Raw genomic sequence first — 20,791 nt, forward strand, 5'->3', positions numbered from 1 at the left:
CAAACATTTATCATTTCTTTGTATTAGGGACATTCCAGAGCTTCTCTTCTGGTTATTTGAAATATGCTGTACATTCCTGTTAACTGTAGTTGCCCTATTGTGCTTTCAAACACAAGCAACACAATCATGAATATTCTTAGTCTATTTTATAGTATATAACTTTGAAAATTGTATCTTTATACCTTCTGCTCCTTTCTGTGCTCACACTTCAAACCATTATAGTTATGTGCCCCATAATGATGTTTTGGTTAATGATGGACCACGTATACCATAGTGATCCCACAAAATTAAAATGGGGCTGAAATATTCCTATCTCATAGGGACATCTTAGCTGTTGTAATCTCAGAGCACAATGCACTACTTGTACATTTGTAGTGATACTAGTGTAAACAAACTTACTGTGCTGCCAGTCATATAAAAGTATAGCACATACAACTATGTGCAGTATATAATATTTGATAATGATAATAAATTAGTGTTAGTGGTCTATGTATTTGCTGTACTTTATTATTATTTTAGAGTGTACTCCTACTTATATATTTTTAAAGTTAAGTGTAAAACAGATTCAGGCAGGTCCTCCAGAAAGTATTCCAGAAGTAGGCATTATTATCATAGGAGATGACAGCTCCGTACATGTGATTGACCCATAGACCTTCCAGAGAGACAAGATGTAGAGGTGGAAGACAGTGATATTGATGATCCTTATTCTCTGTAGGCCTAGGCTAGTGCGTGTATTTGTGTCTTAGTTTTTAACAAAACAGTTTACAAAGTAAATAGATAAAAATAAAAATTTTCAAAAACAGAAAAAAGTTTATAGAATAAGGATATAGAGAACATGTTTGTGTTTCTGTTTTAAGCTGGGTGTTATTACAAAAGAGTCAAAAAGTTTAAATACAATTTGTAAAGTTACAGTAAATTAAAGTTAACATTGAAGAAGAAAAACTTTTTTTCTAAATTAAGTGTAGCCTAAGTATATAGTATTTGTAAAGTCTACAGTTTGTGTTACAGTTGCCTACAGTATTCAGTACAATAACATGCTGTACAGGTTGGTAGCCTAGGGGCAACAGGCTATATCATATAGCCTAGGTGAATAGTAGGCTGTACCATCTAGGTTTGTGTGAGTACACCCTTATGGTGATCACACAAAGATGAAATCAGGTAAAGACACATTTCTGAGGACATATCCCCAGCCGGGTGCAGTGGCTCACGCCTGTAATCCCAGCACTTTGGGAGGCTGAGGCAGGTGGATCACCTGAGGTTGGGAGTTTGAGACTAGCCTGGACAACATGTGAAACATGTTTTAGAATTCCATTCTGATTAGCTATAGTTTTTTAGCATCTCTCTTTGTATATACATATTTTTAGATGTTGCTCTAGTACACTTACCTGTTGACTCAGCAATCCCAATTCTACAAATGTACCCTGAAAATACACCTCTGTCAATACAAACATATGCACACCCAAGGTTATTCATTGCAGCATTGTTTATACTTGCAAAATATTAGGAACAATATAAATACCAATACAGTAGACGAATAATATAGTATATCCACACAATCAAGCCATAAAAAAATGAAGAATTTCTCTATGAATTTATTTAGAGTGATATCCAAGATACACTGTTTGTGTAAATGTTCTAAATACAATAATTAAAGGATTGCAGTTGGCAGAATACATATAAAAGTATAACTATATGCCCTTTATAAGAAATTTACTTCCATTATAAGGATATAGGTAGTTGAAACAATATACCATGCAAACATTAGTTTGAAAAGGAGCATGAGTGATTATATTAATAACAAATTAAATAGACTTCAGAGCAAAGAAAATTACAATTACAAAGAGGGACACTACATAATAAGATGATCAATACGCCAAGAAAACATAGCAGTTATAAAGTATATGCACCAAAAAAACAGCTTCAAAATACATGAAACAAAATTATAGAATTGAAAGGAGAAATGGACAAATCTATAATTATAGTTGGGGACTTCAATATCCCTCTCTCAATAATTGATAGAAATACTAGGAAATCAGCAAGGATGTAGAACTAAATACCACCATCAATCAACAGGATTTAATAGACATTTATAGAACACTGTACCCCAAAACAACAGAATACATATTCTTTTCAAGCATCTATGGAACATTCAGCAGGTAGACCATATCCTGGATCATAAACCTCAAAAAATTTAAAACAATTAAAACTATACAGAGTACATTATTTGACTGTAATAGAATCAAACTGGAAATCAACAATGGAGGTATAATAGGAAAATCTCCAAACACTTGGAAATTAAACAACACACTTCTCTATAATCCACATGTGAAGAGAAAGTCTCAAAACTAAGTGAACTGTTAGAACTGAATAAAAATGAAAATAAATCACAACTTGGGGATGCAGATAAAGCAATCCTGAGAGGAAAATCCATTACACAATATTCTAAGCTCCCACCTCACAAAACAAGGAAAAATAAGAGCAAAATAAACTCAAAGCAAGCATAAGAAAGGCAATAAAGGTAAGAATATGAATCAATGAAGCCGAAAACAAAAAGTAAATCAATGAAACAAAAAGCTGTTTCTTTGAAAAGATCAATAAAATTAACAAGCCTCTTAGCAAGACTAAAAAAAAAAGCAGACATGAAGACATGAATTACCAGGAATGAGACCAGGGTTATCAGTGCAGTTACTGCAGCTGTTAAAGTGATAATAAGGGATTGCCTTGAGCAACTTGACATAAACTCAGCAACATAGATGAAATGGAGCAAGTCCTTAAAAACCACAAAAAAACAAAGTTGATGCAATATAAACTAGATCATCTAAATAGTCTTATAACTATGGAAGAAATTTAGTCCATCATTTAAAAGCTTCCAAAAAAGACATTTCAAGGGCAAGATAGTTTCATTGGACAATTCTACCAGTCATTCAAAGAAGAATCAGCGTGGATTTATGCAGTCTGTTCCAGAAAACATAAAGGAGGGAACATTTACCAGCATATTTTGATACCAGTGTTACCCAGACACAAAAACCAGACACACAGAATACCCAAAAAAAAAAAGAAAAGAAAAGAAAACTACGGCCGGACACGGTGACTCACACCTGTAATCCCAGCACTTTGAGAAGCCGAGGCGGGTGGATCACCTGAGGTCAGGAGTTTGAGGCCAGCCTGACCAACATGGTGAAACCCCATCTCTACTAAAAATACAAATTAGCTGGGCATGGTGGTGCATGCCTATAATCCCAGCTACTTGATAGGCTAAGGCAGGAGAATCCCTTGAACCTGGGAGGCGGAGGTTGCAGTGAGCCGAGATTGGACCATTGCACTCCAGCCTGGACAAAAGTGAAAGTCTGTCTCAAAAAAAAAAAAAAAAAAGGAAAATAAAATAAAATTACAAATTAGTGTTATCTCTCCTGAGCTTTGATGCAGAAATTCTCAGTAAAATATTACCATATTGAATCCAGGAATTTGTAAAAAGAATTGTACACCATGACCAAATAGGGTTTATTCCAAGAATGCAAAGATGGTTCAATATTTGAAAATCAATCAGCGTAATTCATCATATCTACAGTATAAGAAGAAAAGCCACATGATTATTCAGTTCAGAAAATCATTTGACAAAATGCAGTATCCATGCATTATTTTTAAAACTCAGCAAATTATGAATAAAGGAAGAAATTCTTTAACTTCACAAAGAGTATCTGTAAGAAACCTACAGCAAATATTATATTTAGATGAAAGACTGGATGCTTCTTCCTAAGATTGGGAACATGGCAAGGATGTTCACTGATACCACTCTCATTCAACATACTATGATAAATCTTAGCCAGTGTAAGGCAAGAAATGGAAATAGCTAGCATACAGATTGGAAGTAAAGAAATAAAACTGTCCATATTTGCAGATGACATTTTCTACATATATGCCAAGGAATGTACCAAAAAACAAAACAAAACAAAACACTCTCCTAGAACTAATGAGTGCAGCAAGGTTGCAGCATAAACATCAACAAAAAAATCAACCATATTTCTATATACTGAAAATGAACTAGAGAAACCAACATTTAAAACAATATCTTTACAATGGCTAAAAACAAAAATTAGGTAAAAATCTGACTGAACACATGCTAAACTTATATGCTGAAAGTTACAAAATGCTGATGAAAGAAACTGAAGAATTAAATAAATAGACATACTACATTCATGGATTGGGAAACTTAATAAAAGTGTCAGTTCTCCGAAATTTCATCCATTGGTTTAACTCAATTCCTACCAGAATCCCTCCGGCAAAATTTTTTTGTAGATATAAAAACATATATTCTAAAATTTATGTACAAAGGTAAAAGAACTAGAACAGCTAAGACAACTTTTAAAAAAAAGAATAGGCTGGATGCAGTGGCTCACACCTGTAATCACAGCACTTTGGGAGGGCGAGGCAGGCAGATTACTTAAGCCCAGGAGTTCAAGGCCAGCCTGGGCAACATGGTGAAACCCCATCTCTACAAAAAATTAGCTGGGCATAGTGTCACGCACCTGTAGTCCCAGCTACTTGGGAGGCTGAGGTGGGAGGATCACTTGAGCCCCAGAGTTAGAGGCTGCAGTGAGCCGTGATTGCACCACTGCACTCCAGCCTGGGTGACAGATAGAGTCCCTGTCTCAAAAAAGAAAAAAAGAATAGGATAAAGTAAAAGGATTCACTCTACTTAATGTTTTAAGACGTACTAACAGTAATCAAGTAATTAAGAAAGTGTGTTATTGTATGGAGGGAGAGACACATAGATCAAAGGAACAGAGAGAATCCAGAAATAAACCACTACTAATATGTTCAATTGATTTTATAAGGTACAAAAGCAATTTTATGGAAGAAAGCTAGTTTTTAAACAAATGATGCTAGAGCAATTGAACAGCCATAGTAAAAAACAAAAAACTTTGACCCAAACCCTACACCTTATACAAAAATTAATTCAAAATGAATCATGAATTTAAACAAAAAACTATAAAACTTTTACGAAAAAATAGGGGAAAATTTGGAAACCTCTCTCTATATAACATATATTATATATAATATATTGCATATATTATGTAATACATATACATTGTACGTCTATTATATATTGTATAATATATAATATATTGTATATTATATATAATATATATAATTATATAAAACATATATATGTTTTTTTTTTCTTTCCCCAAGACGGAGTCTTGCTCTGTCACCCAGGCTGGAGTGCAGTGGCACAATCTCAGCTTACTGCAACCTCCACCTCCTGGGTTCAAGTTACTCTCCTGCCTCAGCCTCCTGGGTAGTGGGATTACAGATGTGTGCGACCATGCACAGCTAATTTTTGTATTTTTAGTAGAGACGGGATTTCACCATGTTAGCCAGGCTGATCTCAAACTCCTGACCTCATGGTCCACCTACCTCGGCCTCCCAAACTGCTAGGATTACAGGCATGAGCCACCGTGCCCAGCTGAGAATATATTTTGAAAGTCTCAAAATTCAATAATAAACAAACAAATGATACTATTAGAAAATGGGAGCTGGGCACCATGTCTTACGTCTGTAATCCCAGCACTTTGGGAGGCTGAGGTGGGCGGATCACTTGAGATCAGGAGTTTGAGACCAGCCTGGCCAACATGGTAAAACCCCATCTCTACTAAAAATACAAAAATTGCCCAGGCATGGTGGCACATGCCTGTAGTCCCAGCTGCTCAGGAGGCTGAGGCTCCAGGAGAATCACTTGAACCCAGGAGGCAGAGGTTGCAGTGAACCGAGATCATGCCACTGCACTCTAGCTTGGGCAACAGAGTGAGACTGTCTCACAAAAAAAAAAAAAAAAAAAGAAAGTAGGCTAAAGACATAAACCTATTTCACCAATGAGGACATGCAGATGGCAACTAAGCACATGAAAATAAGTTCAAAATTGTTAGCCATAAGAGAAATGTAAAATAAAACCATGTGAGATATCACCACACACCTATCAGAGTGATAGAATTTTATTTTAAATGGTGTTAACACCAAATGCTGGGGAGAGTGTGGATAAACTGGATCATATGCTGTTGGTGAGAATATAAAATGGTACAGCTGCTCTGAAAAGCAGTTCAACAGTTTCTCTACAAACTAAACATGCACATACCAAAGGCAGCTATTGAACTCCTCGGCATTTATCCTAGAGAAATGAAAACTTTTGGTCACATAAAAACTTATAGATAAATGTTCTTAGCAGCTTTAATTGTAATAACCAGAAACTGGAAAAAAAAAACCTCAGATATCCTTCAATAGGTGAATGAATAGTTATAGTTAAACTGTGGTACATACCATGGCATACTATTGAGGTAAAAAGAGGGAGAAACTATTGAAATGTGCAACAAATTGGATTGATCTCAAGAGAATTATGTTGAATTTTAAAAGCTAATCTCAAAAGGCTATATGCTACACAATGCATACATTTCATTTATGTAATATCCCCGAGATGACAAAACTAAGAAGTGGAGAACTGATTAGTGGTTGCAGGGGACAGGGACAGTGGAGAGGGGATGAGTATAAGAGGGTACCATGAGAAAGTTCCTTTGTAGAAATGGAACACTTGTAGTTACATACACACACACAAATACATGTAAAAATTGATAAAAACTGAATAAGGCCTGTAGTTAACAGTATTATACCAGAGTCAGTTTCCTGGTAGTATATAAAATGTCACTATTGGAAAAAGCTGGGTGAAGAGTACACAGGACTTTATGTACTATTTTTGGAAATTCCTGTGAGCTTATTTAAAAGTCAAAAAATTGTGAAGATAAGTATATAACTTATAACTTTTAAAGGTAAGTATATATAACTTTTGTTAGGTATTGCCAAATTTTCCTCGAGAATAGTTGTACTCATTTGTGTTCCCATCAGAAATATGAGACTGCCTTTTTCAGCCTAGCTTTCTAACATAATGTATTAGAACGTTTTTTAATGTTTGCTAATCTGTTAGGTGACAAATGGTGTTTTAGCTTGCATTTCTCTCATAAATGAATTTGAGCATTTTCTATTCATATATTTGAGGGCTATGTTTACATGTTTTATGTGAACTCTTCACTTTTTTTTCCTCCTTTTTCTATTAGGTTTTGGTTCTTTGGTTCTTAAACTTTCAGAGTTCTTACAGGTATTAACCCTTTGTAGTATATATTGTAATTTTTCTTCCAGTTTGTCAGTTGTCTTTTGACCTTCTAGTGTTTTTTACCATGCAAAAAGTTTTATTTTTATGCCACCTTATATTTCAATCTTTTTTCTCAGTTTTGAGTCAAGGTTATGTTTTATTGCATGTGGATTTTGAGTCATCATTTCTCTACATGAAGGTTTTAGGCAAACTGGCACATGTTTTCTTCTACTACTTGTATGATTTCATTTTTACAGTTAGGTTTTTAATCTACGTGGAGTTTTTTCTCTTGGGTATGTTGTGTGAAATTGATTCAGTTTTATTTTTTCCAAATGATTATCCAACTTTCCCAACAACATGTATTAAAATGTCCATCTTGGCCCGGCGTGGTGGCTCACACCTGTAATCCCAACACTTTGGGAGGCCGAGGTGGGCAGATCACGAGGTCAGGAGATCAAGACCATTCTGGCGAACACAGTGAAGCCCTGTCTCTACTAAAAATACAAAAAGTTAGCTGGGTGTGGTGGCGGTTGCCTGTAGTCCCAGCTACTCGGAAGGCTGAGGCAGGAGAATGGCATGAACCTGGGAGGCAGAGCTTGCAGTGAGCGGAGATAGCGCCACTGCACTCCAGCCTGGGCAACAGAGCAAGACTCCGTCTCAAAAAATAATGAATAAAATAAAATAAAATAAAATGTCCATATTTACCTCCAGTGATTTGAGATGCCACCCTTATCATATACTAAATTTCATATACAATGGGATCTGTTTCTCAACTTTGTATTTTATTCCACTGGCCTGTTTGCCTATTCCTGCACTGGAACCACACTATAGTAACTACAGAAGCTTTAATAGTATGTTTTAATATTTGGTAAGGATAATTCTTTTTCATCATTTTTCGGTGTTTTCCTGGATCTTCTTGCATGTACGCTTCTCCATATATTTAGTATCAACTTCCTAACTCCAAGTAGTAGTAATGTGTCTTTCAGGAGTGTTTTATGATTTTCCTTATATAAGTACTTCATATTTTGGGTGCTATTGTAAATGAGATTTTCTGTATCATTATGTAATTTTTTTTGTATCTATAAAAGCTATTGTTTTTTGTTTGACTATTGATGGATTGAGACAGGATCTTGCTCTATTTCCCAGGCTGGAGTGCAGTAATGCAGTTACAACTCACTGCAGCCTGGACCTCCTGGGCTTAGGTAATCCTCCCATCTCAGTCTCCCAAGTAGCTGGTGCTACAGGTGCATGCCACCACACCCAGCTAATTTTTGCAGAGGTAGGATTCACTATGGTAACCAGGCTGGTCTCACACTCCTGGGCTCAAGGGATCTGCCCACCTCGGCCTTCCAGAGTGCTGAGATTTCTGGTGTGAGCCACCTCACACAGGCTGTCTATCTAGTTTAAATATTAGTTATACTTGCTTCATAAAAGGAGTTAGAAAATTGTTTTTTTTTTCTTAATCCCAAATGTGATAGTGTGTTCTTCCTTCTTAATGCTCTAGATAAATTACCAAAATTGATGAACTCATATTTGGGTATTACATAATACTCCTAGTTCAATGACACCTTCTTATTCTCTCTGCCTTTTTTTTTCTTTTCTTCTAATTGCCAAAGTGTGTTTCTTTCATTTTTGTCTTTTTTTCTTTTCCAAAAACTATGCATTTCAAAAATTGCCTCCTTTAAATCATACAGACTTTTAAAATCCTTCCTCGTGTGGAGCAGTAAGGGTAGGGCAGGAGCAGTAGAGATCATGTGCCAGGATTTGGTATTTTTTTTCTCCTTTTAGTCACAGTTATTTTGAAGTTTTGACATGCTCTGTATACAAGTTAGGCTGAAGGTATGATTTCATGTGGAATTTGCTTTTTCCTTCTTACTGTTTTGGGGAGGAAATAATATAAAGTAGGTGTCTGTATAGCTGCCTTTTTCCAGCTCTGAAGAATGTTTATAGCATATTATATACATTCATTTTTTCCTCTGGTTTCTTATAAACTGTAGGACAGATTAAGTAGAAGCGGCAGTGACTTTTAAGGGGTGAATATAGTATAATTAACTCTTTTCTGTTGTTAAAGGTTACAGATGAGGCAATTTAAAAAGAACTGGAAGTGTGATTTAGATTCAGCCTTGAATAAATTAGAGGTATGACATTTATTATTTTAAATACATTGCTGGGATCTCCGCAAATCAATAGCAACAAAAACGTTTTGAATAATAACCCCATTTTATGAGAAGTTTTAGAAATGTGGCTGTTATACAGCAAAAATGTTCAAGGAAAGGAAGTTTTGTTTTTCTTACAAGTTAATATTTTGAAAGGCAAACATTTTAATTTCTAGAGTTGTGAACTGTATTAAAAATAATTCTAAAAATTGTTCAGTTTCAAAATTATATTAAAGTGAAATAATAATTCAGAGCTTAGTCTTTAATTCTTGAGGCTGGGCAGACTTGCTGAGTGCGTAAGAAAGCTGAGGTACTTGTCATGGATGGCTACAATACATGAAATGATGGGGGAAATCCCAGATCACACTGAACTCTCCAACCATTTAGAGTATAAGAAATGAGGACCTTCAGGATGATTTTTACTTTTAGTATCACTTTTGTATTCATGTAGTAATTGTGTCTCTGGTTTTAATTAGTACTTTTATATTCTTAAGACTTTTGATGTGAAAAACTTTTTTAGTTTATAACAGAAATTGTACAAAGATAATAAGTTGACTGAAATTCACTTTGTGGCCACTTTTGTAAAATGTAGTGTCCAAAACGATATGTGGGCCCAAATTATAAATGGCCAGATAACATTAAAATGCACTTTCTAAAAGTAGTAAAATAATGCATTGCCGTGGAGACAGTTCAAATTATGCTACTCATCTCTGTTTTCCATAAATCCTTCCCCACTGTCAGGTTCAGGTTTGGGGGTAAATACAGTTAAATACTTTAAGACCTGGATAATTAAAACAAATGTGCATTGCTATTTGGAATTTATAGAGGCTTTACTATAGCCAGAAAAGCAAAGCTACAATAGTATGTTATTGATGTGATGCTTGTCAGTAAGTTTATAAGATCTGCAGATTTTGTCTTATTAATTTATGTATATCTAATGCCTAAAACATTAGATATACATATTAATTTATGTATATCTAATGCCTAAAACATTAGATATACATATTAATTTATGTATATCTAATGCCTAAAGACATGTTTGCATAAATGACATAGTTTTCATTCTTTTTCTTTCTCTTTTGTTTTGTTTTTAATAATTTTGATAGCATTGTAAAGAAAAAGGTGACTGGACCAAATTGGGAAAATTATACATTAACGTAAAAATGGGCTGTGAAAAATTTGCAGATTTCCAGACATTTTGTGCTTGCATTGCTGAAACACTCACAAAAAACTGTGAAGATGAAAGACCAGATACTCCCTTTTGTGAATTTGCTGAAACAGGTAAAATGTAACTATTGGCCTGAATATTTTGTATGAGGATGGTGCAGTGTTCTTTTTTGTTTTTTAGAGACAGGGTCTTCCTCTGTTACCCAGGCTGGAGTACAGGGGTGCGGTCATAGCTTACCACAGCCTCAAACTCCTGGGCTCAAGCACTTCTCCTGCCTCAGCCTCCCTAGTAGCTTGGACTACAGGCACATATCATTACACCCAGCTAATTTTTTTGTTTTTTGTAGATACAGAGTCTTGCTTCATTGCCCAGGCTAGTCTCGAACTCTTGTGCTCAAGGGATCCTCTCACGTCAGCCTCTCAAAGCACTGGTATTACAGACATAAGCCACAGCTCGGCCCATGGCAGTGTTCTTAACAAGAACATAAAATTAAAAAAAAAAAAAAAATAAGAAGAATGTAAAACTCTTGACTATTTTCCATGTTGTGGATAAATTAATGCAGGCTTCAGACACTCTTCCTTCTCTTTCTGAATTTTTCCATCTATTTATTGTTAAGTTAGATTATGGGAGAAGGTCAGGAATTGGTGTTTTAGTATCAAATGTTTCATATTCTTATTTTTCTTTTCACTCAGATTGGTGAAACTATTGCTAGCAAATTATAGTGGAGCACCTGAATTTTTGAATTATTTAAGTTGTTACTCTCTCTACTCTTACAAGTCAACAGAATTTATATAGTTTTGAATTTGTTTTGTTTTTGACCTGAGCTCTTTACTACTGTAGACTTTATCAGGGGTTGGCAAACTTTTTCTGTAAAAGGCCAGATAGTCAATATTTTAGACTTTGAACACACCACATGTGATCTCTATCACATAGTTTTATTTTCTTTTTAAATGATGCTTTGAAAACAGGAAAACAATTGTTGGCTTGTAGGCTATACAGAAACAGGGCACAGCTTGCCAACACCTGGTCTTTATGGTGGTATCAATAATTCTGTATTAGTTTGCCTCTTCTGTCATTTTAAGTGACTATTTTATTTTCTTTTATATGCCTATTTGTGTTTCAGTTAGCAAAGATCCACAAAACAGTAAAGTAGATAAAGGTGTACTGGGAAGAATCGGAATCAGTGCTATGTACTTCTATCACAAGCTGTTGCAGTGGTCCAAGGTACTTCCTTAAGTTTTTGTCTTGGCTTGGTATAGAGAGTACTAGTTTTAAAATTTTGAACAGAATGTAAGTTAACCCTGAAGATTAGCAGTTTGCTAATAATCATTACAGTTGAGAAAATGGGACCCAGACTAGTGAGTGATTTATTAGATGGTGTATTAAGCAAATGGCTACTATTTAAAATATCAAACTGGATGCAGTGGCGTGTACCTATAGTCCCAGCTACTCAGGAAGCTGAGTTTGATGCCAGCCTGGGCAACATGGACAGATTCCCATCTTTAAAATATAATTTTTATTATAAAAATAAATAAAATCTCAGTATAGAGAACACTTAACCCATTTATGCCAGAGGTTGCAAATTTTTTTGTGTGAAAAATCAGCCCTTGGTGATGACCTTGAGCAGTAGGATAGAAATAACTCCCACAAGCTTAGTGTTCCAATAATGTAACACTAGGCATAAATGGGTTAAGAACCCATGCTAAATGTCATATTTATTTGAAGTAACTTTCAATTCATATTATTTTGCCAACACCTGAGTATCAGTTGTATTGTAATTTTAGAAGGGTTCAAGACACCTTTCTTTGTTTGTGGGTTTTTAAATTTTTTTTTATTTTTTGAGACAGAGTTTCACTCTTGTTGCCCAGCCTGGAGTTCAATGGAGCCATCTTGGCTCACCACAGCCTCCACCTCCCAGGTTCAAGCGATTCTCCTGTCTCAGCCTCCCAAGTAGCTGGTATTACAGGCATGTGCCACCATGCCTGGCTAATTTTGTATTTTTAGTAGAGACAGGGTTTCTCCTTGTTGGTCAGGCTGGTCTGGAACTCCCGGTCTCAGGTGATCCACCTACCTCAGCCTCCCTAAGTGCTGGGATTACAGGTGTGAGTCACCACACTCAGCCAAGACACATTTCTTAAGATGAACTCAGAATACTAACAATTAACAGAACTTCTTAAAAATCACCTCTTAGGATATCTTGGAACACTATATACCGTATATCTTGATGTCTAACTTTGAGGCTTAGCTTATCATAGAGGTGGTTTAGTGACTCAAGACCATATTGTATTACCATTCTTTAGATATTCCTGAGGTGGCAGTTGGAGTTATAGACTCAATAAAGTTCAAGAAGAGGACAGGGAAATCCAAAATAGGGAGGAAGTGCTGAGGGATGGAGTTATATAGAGAGTAGAGAGTGTGGTCACTATTGAATTAACTATTAAAGAATATCTTTTTTTACTTGCTACTTTTATAAAGAGGTTATTTCACAATTGAATATATATGTTCAATAACATTTAAGTACATGTATACCTACAAAATTCATGAATTAAAAAGAAAAAAAAAATTAACCTAGAATGGTTGTATAGAAGGTCTCCAGGCTCAAAAGTCTTCAGGAGGCTTAGCTCTTACTGTGTGGTAGGACTGGAGTGGGCAAGGTGTACCTTGTGTCTGCTCTAACAATCAAGTTTAAGGTTGGTCATAGCATTAATTTCTTGACTATTTAATGCTTGGGAATTTGAGGACTACCTAACAAGAAATCCTTTATAAAAATTCAGACTGGGCCAGGAGCAGTGGCTCATGCCTGTAATCTCAGCACTTTGGGAGGCTGAAGCAGGGGAATCACTTGAGGTCAGGAGTTCAAGACCAGCCTAGCCAACCTGGTGAAACCCCATCTCTACTAAAAAATACAAAAATTAGCAGGGGGTGGTGGCGCATGCCTGTAATCGCAGCTAATTGGGAGACTGAGGCAGGAGAATTGCTTGAACCCCGGAGGTGGAGGTTGCAGTGAGCCGAGATTGCACCATTGCACTCCAGCCTGGGTGACAGAGCAAGACTCCATCTCTTAATGCCATTCCTCCCCCCTCCCCCCACCCCACAACAGGCCCCAGTGTGTGATGTTCCCCACCCTGTGTCCAAGTATTCTCATTGTTCAATCCCCCACCTATGAGTGAGAACATGCCGTGCTTGGATTTTCTGTCCTTGCAATAGTTTGCTCAGAATGATGGTTTCCAGCTTCATCTATGTCCCTACAAAGGACATGAACTCATCCTTTTTTATGGCTGCATAGTATTCCATGGTGTATATGTGCCACATTTTCTTAATCTAGTCTGTCATTGATGGGCATTTGGGTTGATTCCAAGTCTTTGCTATTGTGAATGGTGCCACAGTAAACATACGTGTGCATGTGTCTTTATAGACTCCATCTCAAATTTTAAAAAAAGAAACTCAGACTTATTTTGCTGAAATTTTAGAGTATATTTTAATTTTATTTGGTTATTATTTAAGACATTGGTAGATTGGTTAATTTTGTCTATTTTAATTAAAAATTTTAACTATTTAGAAAATTATTGTATCACCTTAGTATGAATTTTTTAATGAAACCTATTTCTTTTTGAATGTAAAAATAAAATCATTGACAGTAAACTAAACATATCCCTTTAAAAATGCACTCATTTATACAGTCATCTTGAAAATACCTTGACATCATAATAAGCATCTGATTCAAATAGTATAGAATATAAAACAAGGGTCTGTACACTAAGGCCCATGGGCGAGAACTCACCCAAAGCCTGTTTTTGTACAGCCCTCAAGCTAAGAATTTTTTTACATTTTTAAAGAGTTATAAATTTAAAAAAACAACAACCAAAAAGAATGTACAGCAGACTAAATGTGGCCTGCAAAGCCTAAACTATTACTATCTGGCCATTTACAGGAAAAGCTTGCTGACCCATGATATAAAATAGTGATATATGTCCAATTTCTGATGTCCAAACCGAAGGTAATTTTCATGTAGAATACATGAAATAATTAGTCTACTGAATTAAGAATTTTAGCTAACCATTTTATCCTTTTTTTTCACTATCATTCTTTGTCTAAATTTTTTGGGAGGTAGGGCAGGGGTTTCACCACACTCCCCAGGCTGGTCTCAAACTTCTGGGCTCTAGTGATCGTCCCATCTCAGCCTCCTGAGTATGTTTAAATTTGATAACAAATTATTTTCATTTTTACTGTCTGTCCCTCCTGGATCCCAGATTGACCAACAGAAGAGGAGCAAAAACATATAATCAGTAGTTTTCTATGTTAAATCATAGAATCCTTTCATCAAATGAAATCTTAAAGAGAAGTACAGTGTATAAAACAAATACAAAGAAGACTTCTGATAAAGGGGGTCTGGTGGTATTGGTGGGAAGGGGTGGTTAATATGAGGCAGAGCCTTGCTTGTTCCTCTTTCCCTTTCATATGTATGGCTGAACAGGAAGGGACTTAAGGAAAGAGTATTGGAGCAGCTTAACAGCTAGCAGTCTAGTATGATGATTCAAACTGGATAAATGGCTTGTGAATAATTATCAATGACTTTGTATGTCTGTAAATGATTGATACCCAATTAGTGTTCTTTATTTTTATTCTAGGGAAGGAAGGTCTTAGATAAACTATATGAATTAAAAATACACTTTGCAAGTTTAAAAGGACTTATAGGGCCTGAGAAGTTAGCATCAAGATGTCAAATTGTGAATGTTGCAGCAGAAATTTTTCTAAAAAGTGGAAGCCTAGATGGTGCCCTTTGGGTAATGAGGGGTAAGTCCTGATATATGCAAGCATAAAATAACTTGTTAAACTCGTCATGCCTTTTTGTCTATGTAATTGCCTTAAGTTGATATTGAACTGTGGTTAATAGTTTGGTCTAAACCCTAGTGAACATGTGGGTAGGAAAGGTTGTTATGTAAACTGAAAGGGGAAAGTTAACTTAGTGTTAAAGAATAAATTACATGAGCCTTTGTTTGTTTAAAAACTAGTTCTTGGCCAGGCGAGGTGGCTCACGCCTGTAATCCCAGCACTTTGGGAGGCCAAGACAGGTGGATCACCTCAGGTCAGGAGTTCAAGACCAGCCTGGCCAACATGGCAAAATCCCATCTCTACTAAAAATACAAAAATTAGCCGGGTGTGGTGGTGCACGCCTGTAATCCTAGCTACTCAGGAGGCTGAGGCAGGAGAATTGCTTGAACCCAGGAGATGAAGGTTGTAGTGAGCTGAGATCACACCACTGCATTGCACTCCAGCCTTGGAGACAGAGCGAGACTCTGTCAAAAAAAACCCAAAAAAACAAAAACACTAGTTCTTGCTGGGCTGGGTGTGGTGGCTCACGCCTGTAATCCCAGCACTTTGGGAGGCCGAGGTGGGTGGATCACCTGAGGTCAGGAGTTCGAGACCAGACTGACCAACATGGAGAAACCCCATCTCTACTAAAAGTACAAAAATTAGCCGGGCGGGCCGGGCACGGTGGCTCAAGTCTGTAATCCCAGCACTTTGGGAGTCCGAGATGGGCGGATCACGAGGTCAGGAGATCGAGACCATCCTGGCTAACATGGTGAAACCCCGTCTCTACTAAAAAATACAAAAAAACTAGCCGAGCGAGGTGGCAGGCGCCTATAGTCCCAGCTATTCGGGAGGCTGAGGCAGGAGAATGGCGTAAACCTGGGAGGTGGAGCTTGCAGTGAGCTGAGATCTGGCCACTGCACTCCAGCCTGGGTGACAGAGCGAGACTCCGTCTCAAAAAAAAAAAAAAAAATTAGCCGGGCATGGTGGTGGGAGCCTGTAATCCCAACTACTCAGGAGGCTGAGGCAGGAGAATCGCTTGAACCCAGAAGGCAGAGGTTGCAGTGAGCCGAGATCGCGCCATTGCATTCCAGCCTGGGTGACAGAATGAGACTCCATCTCAAAAAAACAAAACAAAACCAAAAAAAACAAAACCTAGTTCTTGCTATGGCCTAGACTCCATATTAAATGCTTTCCCTGAATTATCCCAATTAATCTTCATAGAACCCTGAATTTGGAACTATTAAAACCCCCATTTTATTGATAAGAAAATGTTGTCAGAGATATTAACCAACTTGCCCAAAATGACATAACAAGTAAGGAATGGAGGCCAAATTCAAACCCAGACAATCCAGCTTCAGAGCCCAGGCTTCAGCCGCTATGTAAAATGGAAATCCTGATTGCGGTATGCATAAACTCTGTCTTCATATGTATGGGCAAACATGACTTCAAACCAGGATGAGTAGAGCTTACTTTCCTTGGTAAGGCAATTCTTCTAAGCAGAAATTACAGTGAAATTAAGCCAGCAGGAACAAATAAGGTTAGTTTAGTATGAGAAAAATTAAAAAGAGCACAGTAGTGTTATGATACTAATGAAGCTAATGATAGCTCTTGCTATTTGGACCATCAGGTAGATTTTATTTGATAAAGTGGGATAAGAATGAAGAAACCTCAAGGATCTCAAGAGTTTAGGTGGGAAGATGGAATCAATCAATAAAGCAAATGGAGAACTCTAAAACATACTAACACACAAACACTAGCACGTATATATATATACACACATATACATGTGATTCATATATGGGAAATATATATATATAAAATATCTTGTATATATTCAGTGCTGAGGGTTTAACACAGAGGTTGTGAGTAGGCTTCATTCAAAAGCTTGTTTGTAAAGGTATTCTTCAACTTAAACATAGTCAGTGAGTTTTCCTAAGTGGGAAGAGTACCAAAATACAAAAATAGAAATTAGTGAAATATAAGCCAGAGCTCACAAGCTCTGTGAGGAAAGAAGCCATGTGGCAAGAAATGGGAAGGGGAAAATAGTTGATAAAAATGAACTTGAGTCACCTTATGAAAGGAACCTCCTGTCTAAAAGTTTGTGGCAAAACCAGTCTTTCTCAAACTAGAAACTGGGAGAGTTTGTGGGAGGGATGTGGAGTGATTTTCGGAGATTTTGTTTTAAATTTCAGTGTTTCCGTTTTTAGACTAACTTTAAACTTCTATCAATTATAAGCAGTGTTCTTTTTTTGCAGTGACAGTTTCAACTAACGTAATTTTCTTAAGTAAAATTTTATTTCTACAAAAGAAAAGCCCACAGAAGTGTGCTCAGTTGTTTCTAGAATTTTTTAATTCTTAAAAGGGCTCTATAGTGAACAGGCCATTCCCAAGAAAGGGAATACAAATGGCTCAGTCTCACTAATAATAAGTGAGATTAATACTCACTTGTAATATGAGAAATACATTACTATTACAAACACCATTTTGAACTCATTAGACTATCAAAGATCGAAGTTTGGTGATACGTTTTTGTGAGGGTATAGAGAAACAGACATTCACAGAGGTTGTCTTTAGGAGCTTTTTGACAAAATAAATGTCAAAAGTTTAAAACGCATTTTTTTTCATTTACTAATTCCATTTCTAGGAATTTGTACTGCACACACGTTTATACCTGTTTACAAAGGTATGCATATTAAATTATCTGGAATATTTTGTTACACCAACAATGGTAACAAGGGATTCCAGGTAGCTTAAATGCTCATTCATACCAGTTGAACTGTGTTATAGCCATATGATAAAGAAGAATGAGGCAGATCTGTAAGTGTTCATTTGGAATGATCTTCAAGATCTATTGCAAAGCGCAAAAAAAAAAAAAAAAAAGGAAGGTACAGAGCAGTTGCTACCATTTGAATACAAATAATAATACAATGGATAAATACATATTTGCTTATATGCCCTTAAAATATTTGTAGAAGGGTGCACAAGAAACTAGTAATAGTGGCTGCCTCTGCCTCTGGGAGGAGAAATTGAGTGCTTGGAGGACAGAGTAGCAGATTAACATTTTACATACATTTTTCCTTTTTAAAAATATGCCTTTATTACCTACCGAATTTACAAAAGATGGGGTTACATACATTACTCAAGTTTGAGAAATGCAGAATATCTCACACATTTTTTTTTGTTTGGTGGGTGGCAGACTTGATGGTGAGAAGAAATCTATTGTTTTGGCATTTTACTTTGACATTTCAAACTCTTTCTCATACTAGTGCTTTTTATCCTGCAAATGAGCAACAGATTCCTACCATGCCGTATCCCAATACCAACATAAAAAAGTATTAAAATATAAAATGGTTTTAAGACCATCATGTTATAATCTTTGTTCAGAGGCTGAAAAATAAGTATCTTAGCTCTCTATAATCAAATTTTGTAAAAAAGTTATGCCATTTATTGAGAAACTGTCTTTGAATTTTGAAATAACTTATTGCCTTTATATACATATTAATACATATTAATAAATATAATTAATACATATGAATAAATATAAAAACCTGGATAAGCAAAACTAGTAATAAAAATCCCTTATCATTTGGTCACCCAGAAATTGCTATTATCCACTTTAATGCTGTTATACAGACACTTTTATACTCTGCATTTTTTTTCAGGCAGTGGCCTTATGCATTTTCTTTCAGGCAGTGGCCTTTCAGTGAAAAATTTTTCGACAGCATCACTTACTGGGCTGCATGGTTTTCTATCTTATAAACAGACAGATGGATAGATCTGTCTTTTGATCCGTGAATCCACTTTTACTGAACTAGCTTGTTTTTCAGATTTCAGTTATAAACAATAATTCCTGCTAAACATCACCGCTGAATCTTACTTTTCCTTAGGATAAATTCTGATGGAATTGCTGTGTTAAAGGGTAAAGGGATTTTAAAGCTTCTTGGTAAATGTCAACAAATTTGCCCTTATTGCTATTCAGATTTGCAGATGTTATTTCAGGTTTATTAGAAAGCTCCCCGGGGCCGGGCGCAGTGGTTCACACCTGTAATCCCAGCACTTTGGGAGGCCGAGGTGGGCAGATCACGAGGTCAGGAGATCAAGACCATTCTGCCTAACACAGTGAAACCCCACCTCTACTAAAAATACGAAAAAAAATTAGCCGGGCGTTGTGGCAGGCACCTGTAGTCCCAGCCACTCAGGAGGCTGAGGCAGGAGGATGGTGTGAACCCGAGAGGTGGAGCTTGCAGTGAGCCAAGATCACACCACTGCACTCCAGCCTGGGGCGACAAAGCGAGACTCTGTCTCAAAAAAAAGAAAGCGGCCGGGCGCGGTGGCTCACGCCTGTAATCCCAGCACTTTGGGAGGCCGAGGCGGGCGGATCACAAGGTCAGGAGATCGAGACCACGGTGAAACCCCGTCTCTACTAAAAATACAAAAAATTAGCCGGGCGCGGTTGTGGGCGCCTGTAGTCCCAGCTACTCGGGAGGCTGAGGCAGGAGAATGGCGTGAACCCGGGAGGTGGAGCTTGCAGTGAGCCGAGATCGCGCCACTGCACTCCAGCCTGGGCTGGGCGACAGAGCGAGACTCCGTCTCAAAAAAAAAAAAAAAAAAAAAAAAAAAAAAAAAAAAAAAAGCTCCCCCCTTGGCCCCCGCCCGGCCCTTTATTAGAAAATCCTAGAGAGCTATTTCATTTAGATATAGCTTCTATACAAACATGTCCTTTTAGGGATTACAGGTGCAGATGTTACTTAACAGTTCCAGATGTTAGTGCCTGATACTATGTTTTTTGGTTATCAGACAGGCAGACTGGTACATTCCAGGTTATACAAACCCTAATCTAGCTATTCAGTACATTCCATTCCAGGTCTTTTCTCTGTGAGTAGACTATAAAAGTCCTCTACACCTTCAGTTAGACTGTAGTAATTACAGCCTTCTTAATAGTATATGAAGATGCAGCTTATGAAATACCCTTGCCTACAATTAGTATTATTTTTCTTATCTCTCTGCTAGTTTGATAGAGCAAAAGTTATATTCACAGCTTTACTTTGCATTTAATAATTTATTAAAGAAAATTTTTCCCCATCTGGAGCTTATTTTTTTGTGAATTGCCTCTTTATGTTCTTGGTCTATTTTCTGAATTTAGCATTTCTCTTCATTATTGGTTTCATAATAATGTGAGTATTCACTATCTACCAAGCATTGTGCTAAGTGTATTACTTGTGTCATCTCATTTAATCAATGCTAACCCCATAACATAGGTAATGGTATCCCAAGATGAGGACGGTGAGGTTCAGAGACGATCACACAACAAATAAGTGTAAAGCAGGAATTCCAATCCAGGTCTGTCTGACTGCAAAGTCCATGTTTTTAACTGCTACACCAGTACTATTGTTTTCCTAGTTTTTCCTCTAAATAGACTTCATAAAATTGCAACTAGATCAGAAGCACAAACTACACAAACAGATCCAAACCTAAGATAGTCAAGCTCCTGAGCAAAATGGTAGTACTGAGCTT

At 36.7% G+C, this 20,791-nt stretch overlaps 1 protein-coding gene across 2 annotated transcripts in view; it reads left to right on the forward strand.

Annotated features, from left to right (window-relative positions):
• Positions 1-20,791, forward strand: part of TOPAZ1 (testis and ovary specific TOPAZ 1) — a 91,059-nt gene that overhangs the window by 53,235 nt on the left and 17,033 nt on the right. For both annotated transcript variants that reach the window (XM_050778374.1, XM_050778376.1), the window contains exons 13-16: positions 9,210-9,276; positions 10,401-10,575; positions 11,586-11,686; positions 15,091-15,256. In XM_050778374.1, coding sequence (XP_050634331.1) covers positions 9,210-9,276; positions 10,401-10,575; positions 11,586-11,686; positions 15,091-15,256 — 509 coding nt within the window. The remainder of the gene's footprint in view (positions 1-9,209; positions 9,277-10,400; positions 10,576-11,585; positions 11,687-15,090; positions 15,257-20,791) is intronic.

The sequence above is a fragment of the Macaca thibetana genome, chromosome 2 (genome assembly GCF_024542745.1).
Source record: "Macaca thibetana thibetana isolate TM-01 chromosome 2, ASM2454274v1, whole genome shotgun sequence".
Classification (NCBI taxonomy): domain Eukaryota; kingdom Metazoa; phylum Chordata; class Mammalia; order Primates; family Cercopithecidae; genus Macaca; species Macaca thibetana.